The 15,562-nt window shown below is 36.7% G+C and overlaps 1 protein-coding gene across 3 annotated transcripts in view; it reads left to right on the forward strand.

Annotated features, from left to right (window-relative positions):
* The window catches only part of LOC101898368 (kinesin-like protein KIF12), a 44,932-nt gene that overhangs the window by 14,650 nt on the left and 14,720 nt on the right, over window positions 1–15,562 (forward strand). For all 3 annotated transcript variants that reach the window (XM_059128466.1, XM_059128464.1, XM_059128465.1), the window contains exons 2-4: window positions 12,118–12,295; window positions 12,363–12,584; window positions 15,295–15,435. In XM_059128466.1, the coding sequence (XP_058984449.1) occupies window positions 12,118–12,295; window positions 12,363–12,584; window positions 15,295–15,435 (541 nt within the window). The remainder of the gene's footprint in view (window positions 1–12,117; window positions 12,296–12,362; window positions 12,585–15,294; window positions 15,436–15,562) is intronic.

Raw genomic sequence — 15,562 nt, forward strand, 5'->3', positions numbered from 1 at the left:
AAAAAGAGTTTCATGTATTCTCACCTTAATTTTGAAACAATTAATTTGTACCTTGATATTCTACAATTGCATGGTGTAATTAAAATTTATTTCCAGTACGCATATCGAAAGCTTTTTCTATTGTTAAGGTGTGGTTACATAAGCAGCTTGACATCAGGGCTAGGCATATTAATGTCAAATTATATGGAATTATTATATGTGCGGCCTTGGCATCCCTTTATGTTATGTCACCAAATGTGTCATGCGAAGACTTCAAGCTGCTTATGTACCCACACCTTTAGAGATAGGTCTAAGCAGAATGAACGCATTGAGTAATTTTACGCCTTGTTGTTTCGTCGATATCATTTAACTCGTCCATTTCGGATTTTATAAAGATTCATAGTTTATTTGACGTATACTCCAAGAAATTGACAATCTAAAAAATGCATTTTATGAAAACATGTCCGGTGTAAATAATGCAATATTCCGATTTAAGTTCCATAATCCGTAGAATTAGCGCGTAAAATATTATCGATATAATAATAACTTAATAAAAAAAGAATACTGACTTGTCGACGCTGATCAGCATAAAATTCTATGTCGATTTAGCGATGTCCGTTCGGCTGTCCGTCTGTGGATATCACTCCAGCTTCCGAACGAAATGAAGTAGATTTGATAAAATTTTACTCAAATGAATATTTTGTCTGCAGGACATTTGGTATTGAAAATGAGGCATGTAGGTCCACATCTTCGTACAGCCCCCATATAACGGTACCTCCCGATATCCGGTATTTGGTTGATTTTAGCGACACTATTCACCGAAATTGTTTCAAATTTGGTATTATAGATTCGTAATGGATACTACAGCCTATGACAGAAAGTTGTCTGTACAGGTCAACGTCTTCGTATAGCCCCCATATAATGGTACCTCCCGATATTCGGTATTTTGATGATTTTGCCGACATTATTCCCCGGAATTGTTTCAAATTTGATTTTTGAAGTTCAAAATGGATACTACAGCCTAAGACAGAAAATTGTCGGTGCAGGTCTACGTATTTTTATAGCCCCCATATAACGGTACCTCCCGATATTGGGTATTTTGATGATTTTAGAGACATTATTTACCGGACGATTTCAAATTTGGTATTTGAACTTCGTAATGAATACTACAGCCTAAGACAAAAAATTGTCGATGCAGGTCCACGTCTTCGTATAGCCCCCTTATAAGGGTACCTCCCGATATTCGGTATTTTGATGATTTTAGCGACATTATTTACCGGAATTGTTTCAAATTCCGGTGCAGGTCCACGTTTTCGTATAGCCCCCATATAACGGTACCTCGCGATATTGGGTATTTTGATGATTTTAGCTACATTATTCACCGATTTTTTTAAAGTTTCGCATTTGAATATTGTGATGGCTTATGGCAAAAGCTATCTATGCTGGCCCATGTCATCGTACAGACCCTAAAATAGCAGCTACATTCGGTATTTTTAAGATTTTAACAGAATTTTTAACGGATTTTATTATTTTTGAGATTTGCCAAATTCGTTCCAAATGGTGTAGGGTATTCAAAGTTCGGCTTGCTTTACAAAGTTTACAGCTTTTTTCTGAAGTTTTAAAATATGCCCTCGTTTACACGTAGACGTATTTATCTGGTTAGACAGGGTTACACAATTTCGCACGACACTGTAGTGATAGTTAAGTTCAATTTGAATACCACCTTACATTCATATATCTATTTGTACTTTTGTACATATATAATTATATATTGTAGACATACATTTGTGTCTCCTCCGAAGACAAACACGACTCCATGCCATATACCAATGTGGCAACGTCAAATACCACCTTGAATGTCAACAGACAAATAACATCATTCGAAGGATACGAAGTTTTATTTTTACAATTCTTATCCTGAGTTGGTGGCAATGTGGCTGCCATAAGTTCTTTCTTTTTTTTTGTTATAAATTGATGTTTTTTGATAAATGAAGTGAAAAGTGGAAATAATTATTCTCGGCTTTTATTTATTTGCATACCGACAACAATAACATATGGAATATGTGGACACGTTTAGTGAATATATTGGGGTAGACCTGAAAAAGGAATTTTAGAGTTAACACTCATTCATGGACATGGATGCAAATAAGAATTTATGGTCACACATATACAAGTAAAAAACACCAGTAAGGAAAAGTCAAAAGTCAGGTGCGGCCGACTATATGATACCCTACATCACTATGCTTATTTAGTAGATCTTCCATAACAAAAGGATTTATTTGAAGTAGATTATACTACCTATGAACATTTGGCTTTAGAGCAGTTATAGTTTGGTTTCAGAGGGAACAAATATATAGGAGGTACACATATGGCCAAAATAATAAGTACACCGAGTTTTATGTTCATGGTCGCAAAGTACGTTAAGTTTTTTAAGTAAAATATGGCAACTTTGCCACATTTCCAAACATATATATGCCAAATTTGAATCAACAAGTGAACAAATGCAAAAATCCCGTTACTTTTTGTTTCTGTGTTATTTTTGTGCTAAAGTTCGTATTTTAACTGGCCAAAATAATAAGAACATCTTTCTATTCTATTTATTTCTGGCTGAGTCCATTTTAATAGAGGTTTGTTATTTAACTAATTGTGCTTATCAAAATTAAAACAAATTGCACCACAATATTATCGATGGATGGGTCGAAATAAGCAATGTTCTCCAGAAGAAAGGAGACTAGTGACAAAATGGAAGAAAGAGGGAAAAAGCCTAAGAACCATAGTAAAATCACTTGATAGATCAGTGTGTTTTGTCCAAAATGCGTTGAAACCCAAAAAAATAAAATAAAAAAACAATTCGGAGAAGACTTGCAGATGCAAAATTGCCAGGACGAATAGCCAGAAAGGTTCCACTGCTTCGTAAAAAAAATTTGATGATGAGGTTATCTTTCGCAAGAGAACATTTGGGTTGGTGCGGATCCGTACATGAAAAAATGGCGAAATATCCTATGGAGCGATGAAACCAAAATAAATTTATTTGGAAATGATAATGGAAGGAACGATGAAACAAAGGAAAAGAATTTCATGAAACCGTCACATGCTGCCCGAATTTCGCTCTGTGGTATTTTTACCCATTTCCGGCGATGCGCTTGCTTGAGGTGATCGACACTTTGGTATCTTTTAAGTGCCAACCTTGCATTCCGAAATACTCCAGACACAATAGTCCAACGGATTGGTATCTGGAGATTTTGGTGGCCATTGTGCGCTGGAAATGAAGCGAGGAACCTCATTTTGTAACCATTCTTGGGTGGAGTGTACTGAGTGCGATGGTGCTGAGTCCTGTTGGAATGTCCAAGTTCTGCGGCCAAAATATTTGCGTGCCCAAGGCTTTAATACATCCTCTAGAATATTTTCGCGATAATATTCGACATTTATTCTGATGCCGCGGTCGAATAATACGAGCGTAGAGCGACCATCGGCTGTTATGGCGGACCACACCATCACCATGGCCGGCGCTTGTGTTCTGGTGGTCAACCAAAGGTGCACACTTTCAGCTGACCTCTTTGGCAAGGAAACACGATCATTTTGTTTGTTTACAAACTGCTGGACAAGGAATGTTTTCCCATCGGAGATAACCAAATTCAGCAGTCACGATATGTTCAGCTCACGAGCTAATTTTCGGCCACTGCTACGCGGGTTTCGATCAAGTCGCTTCTTTACTTTTCGAACCATTTCTGCTGATGTTGCTGTTCTCTACTGTTCACTTCCTTGACGTCGGGCTACGCTACCAGTATCACGGTAACGAGAGATGTTACGAGATACAAAAGATTTATTCACATTTAAATGCTGAAGTGCTCTACCGATAGCCACTTCCGGTTTTCCAGCCGAATAAATATAAAGAAATCACACTATCACGCTTGAATTCCATCACGAATAACTTTTTTCTGCCAAATTCTCACCTAACTGCTTTTGTACGCTTGTAAACAATATAATGAGCTGTCACTGAAATAATTTTAACAGCTGTCGGACGAGTGGCATAGAAATGACAGCAGTCTGAAATTGGTTGCAGTTTTTTCATCTCACCCTGTATATGGAAGCTACATCGGAACCGATTTACAGCAAATTCGAAGTACTGGTTTCTAGGATGAATTCAGTCGTAATTGCCAAAATTTAGTTCAGTTGGGCTGATATAGCCACTACTTGCACAATAAACCTGATATCGGATGAAGATATATATGGGAGCTATATCCTAATCTGAACCGATCTCGATAAAATTTGGCAGAGATATTTTTAAGTAGTAAATTATGTCCGGTACCAAATATCATTCTTGTGGAGTGCATATTACGCATGTCAGAGACTTAAAACCCCAAATCGGATGAAACATATATATGGAAGCTATAGCTATATCTGAACCGATTTTCTCCAAATTTGATGTACTTGCTTCTAGGCTGAATTCGGTTTGTCTCATGGACTTATGTTGGCCATTTGGTACACCCGGAATCGGTTGAAGATATATGGGATCTATATTTAAATTATATCCGATTATCATCAATTACAAAAAGATTCATCCTTTGGCCAAACAAATATTGTTTGGAAAATTTCATACTAATGCGACTGCATTTTGTTCACAAGAAAACATGGACAGATGGAATGACATGCACAAATCGACTCAGAAACTGATTCTATGAAGATCCTTAATATTAAATATGGGTGTATCTCGCTTCCTTCTCCATGTTACAAACAAATGCACAAAGGCATAACACCCTTACCGCTATGTGGTGTGGGGTATAAAAATTGATTATCGTAGTAAAAACGTTAACATTCTTACAGTTCTGGAACAGACCAAAAGTTTTTGTTTATATTAGTTTTACAAGGCCAAACTAATACACGATTTAATATTTGTAAAACAAACTCACGTATTTAGAAATATCTGCATAGATTTATTAGAGAGAAAATAAAGCAATTATTTATAATTTTTTGCTTGGACACTATCGAACAATTATTCATTTCAAAATGTTGACAAATTTATAAAACAATTCTCCAAGACATGGCGGAGGACTGAGATTATTAATTTGTTTATCCTTGAAAGAATTGTAAATAAAATTAAGACACTAATTACACTTTACAACTTATACACTTCATTTGGTTCTTATAATGAAGGTTATAATGAAGTTTCAAGCCTCTAATGATTGAGAAACTTTTGGGTAATTGTAATGATGCGTCTAAAAATATACTATAAATAAGCTAAATATAAATTTGGAAAATCCATTTAAAATATTTCTCTGGTATGAGGTGTAAACTAGTCTTAATCAAACATGGTTAAGGGATACTTAGGGACTTTTTCACATTTATATTTACAATTTTTTATAGCATGCGATTCATTAACTTTTTTCATTACCGAAAAAACTGTCCTGGTCCTGATTAAGACTGGGCGGGTTTACTTGCGTCAATTTTTATCGTTTTCTTTTGAATTGTACTCTTTCTTTGGCTTGTCAAATTAGGTTAATTCCCAAAAAAATCGATATCTTTAACCAAAATGGAAAAAACTATTGTTAATAAAAGCGCCTCAATTTTTATTTAAGGCATTTTTAACAAACTTCATTTTTGTTCTTTCAAATTCTAGTTACATTGAAATTTTATTCCGTCTAATGGTGACAATACATAAAATGCTTTTTCGGCTGGGTCCTTCATAAAAGAACAAGGGATTACAGGGTTAAAAAGGATAAATTATGGGCCGAAATTGAAGTTAACCTAAAACTTCTTTGCTCTTTTACGAAGAAGCCAGCCAAAAAAGCGTTTTAAGTATTCTTACCTTAACAATCTTTACAGAATGGTATTTATACTCTCAGCCATATGGCTAATAATTAATATAATTATCAGATGGGGAATATCGGTTTACTCCTTCTGGTAAACCCTCCGCGCAACAAAAGGTAGAAATTTTCAAAAAAAAATTATATTGCACAGGAAGAAAAAGGATAATCCGAATTTGCTCCAACTTTGCAAATCATAATATTTGCGAAAATGGACAATATCGGTCCACTCTTTCAAGTACCTCCCCCCAAAGGATGAAAATTTTGAATAATTATAAATGTTATAAAATGTGATGAAAGAGTCCGATTGCCTTCAAACTTCACTCATCCCAATATTTTTATTAACCCAAGGTCTGGTGTGAAGATGGATTAAATCGGTCCACTCATGGTACAATGAAGAGAAGGTAGGTCAACTTTGAAAAAATTGCAAGTATAGAGGTCTGCCTGTTTGGCTTGTAATGTCAGAATTAGTATCAAAACAATAAAAAAATCAAACAACTTGTTGCATTTATTTTGAATAAATAATTGAAAACCGCGATAACTGAATGAAAGGTCAACACTTCTTTTCAAAACCAGGTTCTATATATCTTTAAAGGATTATTTCGCTACAAACACTCTAGATTTTGTCGATGCATACGATGAAATAAACATTTTAAAAACATCCGAATTTGAATTTTTTCTGAACAATTTTTTGGTTAATGAAAAGAAAACACATGCATAAACAAATAAAGATGACATATTAAGCCTAGAAAATAAAAAAATTGAAATCATATGGTATCATAGCCCTACCCATGGTACAATGATATCAAGGTAGGGCAGAACTACCACCCAACATACCAAAAATACAATACAGCTTGAGAATAATATTATGAAAATAGTTTATCATAAGAATTTTTCAACAATGCTTGAGAAACACTTTTTTGCACAAACTTTTCTCAAATCTGTCCTTTGTTGACAAATTTGTTTTGATTTTTTTTGTGAAAATTGTCAACAAAAAATTATTTTCTTTGGTTAAAATCAAAATCACGCGAATTTAGGACCCATTTCCGGACGAAACTCTAAGGTAATGATGAATAATAAATCTGGGAATCTGTAGTATAAATTATTTCAATCTCATTTCAGAATGGAGGCGTCAAAAAGTTGCAGGAATTCAACAGAAGTGAAGAATAAGTGGAGGAGATACAGAAGCTCAAATAAGGGGAAAGAAAGCATCTAGGTATCAAGGCAACAGGATGCAGTGACAGCTGGGATGGCAATCAATGAATGAAATGTGTAAAATAATTAAAAAATGAATAAATAAATATATTTTACCATTGAAAAAATAAGCTTTATAAAATATTACTTTCGTAAGCTTATTCTGCAATTACAAGAATAACCTTATGAATAAGGGTTCCTTTTCGATTATTCTATAATTGTTAAACAAACATTTCTCAATACATTCTCAAGATTTTCTCAAGCTTTAGGCTTATGTTTGTAAGCTTATTAAAATATTATTCTCAAGTCAATTTGGTATGTTGGGATGTCATCTTTATTTGTTTATGTATGTGTTTTCTTTGCAATAACAAAAAAATTGTTCAGAAAACATTCAAATTCGGGTGTTTTCAAAATGTTTATTTCAACGTATGCATCGACAAAATCTAGAGTTTTTGTAGCGAAATTATCCTTTAGAGATATATAGTACATGATTTTGAAAAGAAGTGTTGACCTTTCATTCAACTATCGCGGTTTTCAATTATTTTTTCAAAATAAATGCAACAAGTTGTTTGATTTTTTATTGTTTTGATACTAATTCTGACATTACAAGCCAAACAGGTAGACCTCTATACTTGCAATTTTTTCAAAGTTGACCTACCTTCTCTTCATTGTACCATGGCCCTACCTTGATATCATTGTACCATGGGTCCACTCTTTCTGGTACCTACTCTACAAATGACACACATCACAATATTTTTATTAACCCAAGGTCTGGTGTGAAGATGGGATATATCGGTCCACTTCTTTTAAGTATTTTAACATCAGATTCCATTAAGGCTTGTCTCATCTCAATATTTCCATCAATAGAAAATCTGTTATAAAGGTGGTAGGTATCGTACAATTCCTTCTGGTACCTTCCCCACAAAGGTCAAAGTTTCAATAGCCAAAACGACCATAAAATCCGAAATTAGCAACTGGTTCTATTCAAATTACACACATCACAATATTTTTATTAACCCAATATCTGCTGTGAAATTGGGATATATCGGTTCACTCCTTGGTACCTCCCCAACAAAGGTTCAAAATTTTGAATATTCATTAAGCTCATCAAATGCAAAATTAACATTCGATTCCATTCAGGCTTGATACATCTCAATATTTCCATAAGCAAGGTCTGTTACAAAGATAGTACCCATCGGACCATTTCTTCTGGTACCTCCCCCACATAGGGTTCAAGTTTTTTGAAAAACAAAACGCTCAAAGAAAGCGAAATAAGCATCTAAATCTCTTCAAATTCCATACATCCAAATATTTTTACTAACGCAAGATTTGTTGTGAAGATGATATGTATCTGCCAACCCCTTCTGGTACCTCACCCACAAAGGGTCACAATTTGCTATACTTATATCTGTCATAACTTGCGAAACAAGTCGGCGATTCTTTAAAACTTGCTATATCTAAATATTTCTCTTAACCAGAAATCTGATATGAATTTATCGGAATTTATGGTTTCGAATAAAATTGGAAATAAACCTTAGATTTCCTTCAAATTTTGCACATACCAACATTTTTTATCTTTATTAGATGACGTATGAAATATAATACTTCGGTTCGCTATATCTGTTACCTCACTCACATTTCCACATTTTCCAAAAATTTGCACATATCTCATATAAAGTATAGGAAGTAGTCGATATAGTCCAAATCTGGAACGCTGTAATATTTTTATCAATCTTAGTTTAGATACGAATTGGTCAATATTGGCCAACTGCTTCGGAACCTGCCCCATAAGGGGTCAACAGTTTTAATAATCATAACTCAAAGCTGGGGGTATACATCGTCGCCAAAACCGACTGATACTATTTTACTTGTTTTCCCAAAGTTCAAGCAGAACCTCTTCTCCATAGCTTACAATTTATATTTAATTAAAAGAAAACCTTTTGGGATACCATAGTCTTTTGTTGTTGCAAAATGGTCAGGCTTAATCCCTTTATTGTTGTTTTTATAAAAACAACGTTTGTTTATTTTTAAAATAACTTCTGGGAAGAATATCCCAGACAAAAAACAAGGGAACTGATGAGGATTGGTGGCTCTTCGAAACCTAAGTATTCCCTGTCTTACCCCCTGGTAAATATTACCATCGTTCTCCACTAATAAGCCTGACCATTTTGCAACAACAAAATTTCTTTTTTTTTTTGTATCATCTGCTTTTTAATAATTTTTCAATTTTTTCAAAGGCTTGTGTTTTTATGTGTGAGTTAATAAATTTGTTTATTTTTTATTGTAGAACTATTTCCCTGAAGATGAAATTCATTGAATTTCGAAATACTGGAATATTAAAATAAATACAACACCAAAGACCTCAAGCTCGAACAACACTTGTTTTACTTTAACAATCTATTGAATTACTTGATAATTTTAATCAAGTTCATCACAAATTCATTCATTTTTGTCGTAATAAAAACATCTTTTTATTAGTCATTTACTTTCCAATAAAAATTATTATTAAAACGAACTGAAGTTTTTATGCGTTTTACTTAGCCGATTTGTTGACAACGAATTAGTTTTCCATTTCCATTGCGGTCGTTATTTCGTCTTTTCTTTTGTGTCCAAAGGTCAATACCAAAAAAAAAAAAATAAATCGTTGAAATTCCCCAAAGGGCAGATTAGCCATGATTCCTCAGGCGCCACCCTATCCCCTCTTCCATATGCCATGTGTATGGCAATAAAACTGTGGGTGACTCAGGTTAAAGTGGTGAGGTGTTATATTGTCGTTTACATTAACTTATTATCCACTTTTTTACAATTTAGTGGTGATTTTTTACTGTTTATTGTTGTTGAGTTTGTTAACATTTTTATGATTGTGATTTTTGCCTCCCCGAAGGAGGGTGGAAGGCTGTGGAGGAGTTTGTTTGGCAAATAAAAAACGAATGTTTATATGTATGTGTACATGTATGTAGGTAAACATATATACCACCAAACGCGGAAAATTCAAGCATATACAGGGTAAGATGAAAAAACTACAACCAACTTCAGACTGCTGTAATTTCTAAGACACACGTTCGACAGCTGTTAAAATTATTCCAGTGATAGCTCTTTATATTGTTTAAAAGCGTGCAAAAGCATTTTGATGAGAATTTTCAAGAAAAAAGTTATTCGTGATGGAATTCAAGCGTGACAGTGTGATTTCTTTATATTTGGCTGGAAAACCACAAGTGGCTATCGTTAGAGTACTCCAGCATCTAAATGTGAATAAATCTTTTGTGTCGCGTACCATCGCCCGTTACCGTGATACTACTTGCGTAGCCCGACGTCAAGGAAGTGGACGGGAGAAAACAGCATCATCAGCAGAAATGGTTCGAAATGTAATAAAGCGACTTGATCGAAACCCACGTCGCAGTGGCCGAAAAATGACTCGTTAGCTGAACAAATCGCAATATTCCATACGGAAAATATTGAAAATGAGCTCGGGGCAAAGCCATTTTAATTCCAAAAAGTGCAAGAACTTACACCGCAACAGAGAGAAAATAGACTCAAAAGAGTTAGGCTGGAAATACATAAAGCGCATATTTGGATGGCGTAAGTCATCGGCTGGCTTCTTCGTAGATGAACAAAGGAGTTTTAGGTTGACCTAGTTCGATTTTGGCCCTAGGCTCCTTTGTTCATTTCCGAAGAAGCCAGCCGATGACTTAAGCCATCCAAATAAGCGCTTTATATATTCCCAGCTTTAGAGTTGCTTCGCTTGGCCGAAAGTGGTGAACGGCCGAATTTGGTTTTCTCCGATGAGAAAACAATCGTTGTCCAGCAGTTTGTAAATAAACAAAAAGATCGTGTTTACTTGCCAAAGAGGTCAGCTGAAAATGTGCACCTTCGGTTGGCCACCAGAACTCAAGCGCCGGCCATGATGATGGTGTGAGCCGCCATAACAGCCGATGGTCGCTCTCCGCTCGTATTAATCGACCATGGCATCAGAATAAATGCCGAATATTATCGCGAAAATATTCCGGAGGGTGCATTAAACCTTGGCATTCCAACAGGGCTCAAGACACACGCCACCAAAAAATGGTTACAAAATGAGGTTTCTCGCTTCATTTCCAGCACACAAGGGTCACCAAAATCTCCAGATACCAATCCGTTGGATCATTGTGTCTGGGGTATTTTGGGAAGCAAACAAAAATACCAAAGTGTCGATCACCTCAAGCAGGCGCTTCGCTGGGAATGGTCCAAAATTACGCAGAGCAACATTCGGGCAGTGTGTGATGGTTCCATTGGCCGTCTGAAGGCCATAATTCGTGCTAAAGGTGACCAATTCGAACAAATCTAAACTTATTCTAAAATTTGATGCTATTTCCGACATTGTTTGCCTTCATTCAATAAAATTTAAAAAATGTCAAAATTATGCCCTTTGACTTTGTTGCAGTTTTTTATCTCACCCTGTATATACCGCAAAAACTTGCCGGTGTTTAAAGTATGTAGATGGCTACTTTAAGTTTAGCCTACGGTTACACCATAACCAAGAACTTACAAAACACGCAACATAAGTGCTCTCTGATGAACTGCACAGTGGAAAGATAGGCTGAGTAATAGCCAGGAAAAATGTACAAATACGTATTGTAATACGTAGTGTATTTAAGGATTCCCTGTCAGAAAAGACTTCCAGATCAACGAGACATATACTGCTACTACTGTCTATAGAGAGTCTTTAAAATCTCCCATTAAGTAAGTTCTGATGGGTTTTTTTCGGATATCTACCATTTGAATTTCTCATTAAAAGATTTCTGGATTCTCATAGATTTTCACCACTGTGCAAAGGAAGTTTTATTGCGTTTTTAAACCGTATTGTGAAATTCTAACAAACATTCGTGAGAGCATATCCTTTTTTTTCGAAACAAAGAAAATAGGGAAAACAGAAGAAAACCACCTCAAACCAACTCACGAGTTACCAATGAAGTAATCAGGATAGGCAAAGGCTATTTTTGGAATTTTCACCAAAAAAGAAGAAACGATTCAATAAAAAAACAATCCAAATTCAAGTTCAAGTTAATAGGAAAACCCAAGCTAAATGTAGAAGAAACATTCAAGGTTAATGTCTTTATTTCGTTTTATACTTCCATTTTTGCTTTTTCTTCTTTTTCCGTAGAATTGGCAGTGCTGATACACTGGAAATTGTGGCCTCAAAATCAGCTGGAACGGGTAGTGAACCATCAACGCCAGAGGATAACATAAATGTTGTGGTACGCGTTCGACCGCTCAACGAACGAGAGAAAAGAGATCGACATGGTTCCATATTGCAATTTCCCGGAAATGGTCAAATTATAGTAAGTGTTGGAAGAAAAGATTCGGAAATGCGTGTGTGGTGTTATAATCATTTTAAATTCTTTACAGATTGAGGGCAGCAACTCGGCCAGAAGTCGTAATCGTGAAAATGTCCGCGTATTCACCTACAATGTCGTCTTTGAGCCTGGCGCTACCCAAGAGGATATTTTGGATTATTCTGGCATCAAGCGCATCATTGAAATGGGAATTGAGGGCTTCAGTTGTACAGCATTTTGTTATGGCCAAACGGGTTCGGGTAAAACGCACACATTAACCGGTCCACCAGAGTTGGTAAGTTCTAAATTTGTTTTTATACAAGAGAGTCGTCATATATGACGGAAAGAAGGGAGTCCTTATAGAGGAGTAGAAGGGTGATAAACGGATGCCAGTCTTTATAGACGAGCGGCAGGGAGAGTCTGTATAGACGAGCGGCAAGGAGAGTTTGTATAGACGAGCGGCAGGGAGAGTCTGTATAGACGAGCGGCAGGGAGAGTCTGTATAGACGAGCGGCAGGGAGTCTCTGTAGACGAGCGGCAGGGAGTCTCTGTAGACGAGCGGCTGGGAGTCTATGTAGACGAGCGGCGGGGAGTCTCTGTAGACGAGCAGCAGGGAGTCTCTGTAGACGAGCGGCAGGGAGTTCCTGTAGGCGAGCGACAGGGAGTCTCTGTAGGCGAACGGCAGGGAGTCTCTGTAGACGAGCGGCAGGGAGTCTCTGTCGACGAGCGGCAGGGAGTCTCTGTAGACGAGCGGCAGGAAGTCTCTGTCGACGAGCGGTAGGGAGTCTCCATAGACGAGCGGCTCCATTACTGACCTGCAGGCTCAGAGTCGACGACAAATCTGTGAAACTTACGATGGTAGTACATTAAGCGGTCTTCATTGTGGAGTAATCCTTCGTCGTGTAGTTTTAGCAGAGTTTTAGGCGGGTGGCCTATACTTCTTCCCTTGTATGTCGGGGAGTTCCTCTTATTATTCTAGGGTTTGTTCCACTATCCTATTTTCTACATCTTGGCATCTTTCCAGGAAGCCTTTCGTCAAGCAGGATAATTTCTATGTACTTCCTTATATCCGAAGTTCCTATTAGTTGCACACCAACCATGATCGCAGGGATATATCTCCGGAAGTACTTTGCTGTAGTGTAGTTTGCCTTTGTAAACCAGAGATACAAACTTTCCAACGTTGAGGTGAAGTCCCCATTTGTTGAAGTGGTCATCGGAGTACATAAGCAGTAATCCTACCTCAGGTGATCCAGAATTGTCGCTAACAAACATCGTATGTTGTATAAGATCCGGTCCCAGCAATGATCACTGAGGAATCCCCGCTTTGACCAGTCGGTGCTCAGACAGTTTCTCATCAACTCTAACCCGAAAGACTTTATTGTGAAGGATGTCCATGTTTCCATAAAGTATCAAAGGCTTTGGTGAAGTCCAGACCAATTGCAATTGCTCCCATTTTGGTCTTTTTGCTCTATATCCTTTAGTATCCTCCTTTCTTCGATGATCCGGTGGATTCGACGCAGTAGGAATTGCTCAAGCAGTATCCACAAGGGCCATAACAGGGATATCGGTTTTAGGAATTGGTGCCACTAGTGGCTATGGCCGATGATGTAGTGGTTAAACAATATTGTGAGGAAAAGGATAATGGATTCATCAGCCTTTATTACAGCGCTATCAGAAACCATATCGATGCCACAAGACTTCTTCAGTGCCCTTGTTGTTATAGTTGATACGACCATGTCTGGATCAACAGATCCGTTTTCCTACTAGTTAGGTGCATTGATGGAAACCCAAACTGCTGAATTCAACAGAGGGCACGTGCCGAATTCAGCAGATGGCATGTGATTTTTAATACCTTCGACTACTGTATAGAACAGCTTACGGAAGGAATTGTCTGGTGACTATCCTGTATTCGATCTGCCAGCATCTTAGCTATATGTGTGTTATCCGAGGCAACCACTCCATCATTGTTTATGATTCCTTTTATAGATTGCCGGAATGATAAGTTAGCGGCTCTCTTGACCTTCCAATTGCTTGATTATTATGCTTAAGGTGAGAGTATATAAAAGGCTTTTTTGACTAGCTTAAGTCATATGCTGGTTTCTTTGTAAAAGTAAAAGTGATTTAAGCCAGTCAAAAAAGCATTTTATGTGTTTTCACCTTTAGGCTATCTACACATGCGTCCAACGCGGCAATAGTAACATTTCTGTGGTCGGAAAGGAAGTGCTCCTTCCGTCCATCCTGTAAATATAGCTGCGAATCCTTGTTCTATTGAAGTAGTAGACTAATGCTTACTCGGCTCTTTCGATGTCATCAATGCTCGATGATTAGACTGACTGGCCTCCTACTCACTCGTATTTATAGCTTCTCATCTATACACGGAAGTATCGAGATTCCCAATATTCCAACGAAATGGACACAACGTCAAGAGAAAAACACTTCGATCTGAGATGCCGTCGGTCGGACAACAACGAGTGCGACATAATCTGCTTATCTTACTAAATTTGTGGCCTCGGGAAAATATTGAGAATATGGTGGTACAATAAATTCCAAAGGAACGGATTCTCTAATTCATTTTTTGAGTTACCGATAAAAATCGGTAAAGCTAAAATACTCATGATTTCGGTAATTAACAAAATTTTTCGGAATGTTAGCGACCAAATTAAAGTAGTTGTCGTACCAACAGCAACAGTGCTGTCAACTATCATTTCTCGATATTTGTGGGTAACTCAAAAAATTAGTTAGAGGACCCCACTACAGATCAGTTTCAAATAAAAATGTATAGATAACTATGATTCTGTCTCTCTGAGCCCGCCTTATAACATTTCAATTTGCCGATTTAAATGAATTTTTTATCAAGGGTAATAATATGTCTAAGACGTTTGTGGCACGTAAAGAACTTTTATGGAGTCACTAGTTCTTGTCATGTATAGTTCTTCTTTTAATCTACTTACAACAACGTCACCGACAATTTTCAGTAGGAATAAAACCCACTTTATCTCTTTCAGTTTCTTGGCAAGCCGAATCACAAAGATCCGCGACATGGTCTTATCTTCCGATCGTTTGTGTACCTCTTCCAGTTGATAAGGAATCGTCAGGATACATCCTTTGTTTTAAAGGCCTCATTTATGGAAATCTACAATGAAAGGGTGAGTAAATATACCAATAAATAAATAATCTCAACATCTATTCCCCCAAAATCAAATTGAAAACAGTTCTAGGTTGTGGGGTTAATTGGCACAAGACTTGGCCTAAAAAGGAATTTTAATTAAACAT

Source organism: Musca domestica, unplaced genomic scaffold (genome assembly GCF_030504385.1).
Source record: "Musca domestica strain aabys unplaced genomic scaffold, Musca_domestica.polishedcontigs.V.1.1 50, whole genome shotgun sequence".
NCBI classification, from domain to species: Eukaryota; Metazoa; Arthropoda; class Insecta; order Diptera; family Muscidae; genus Musca; species Musca domestica.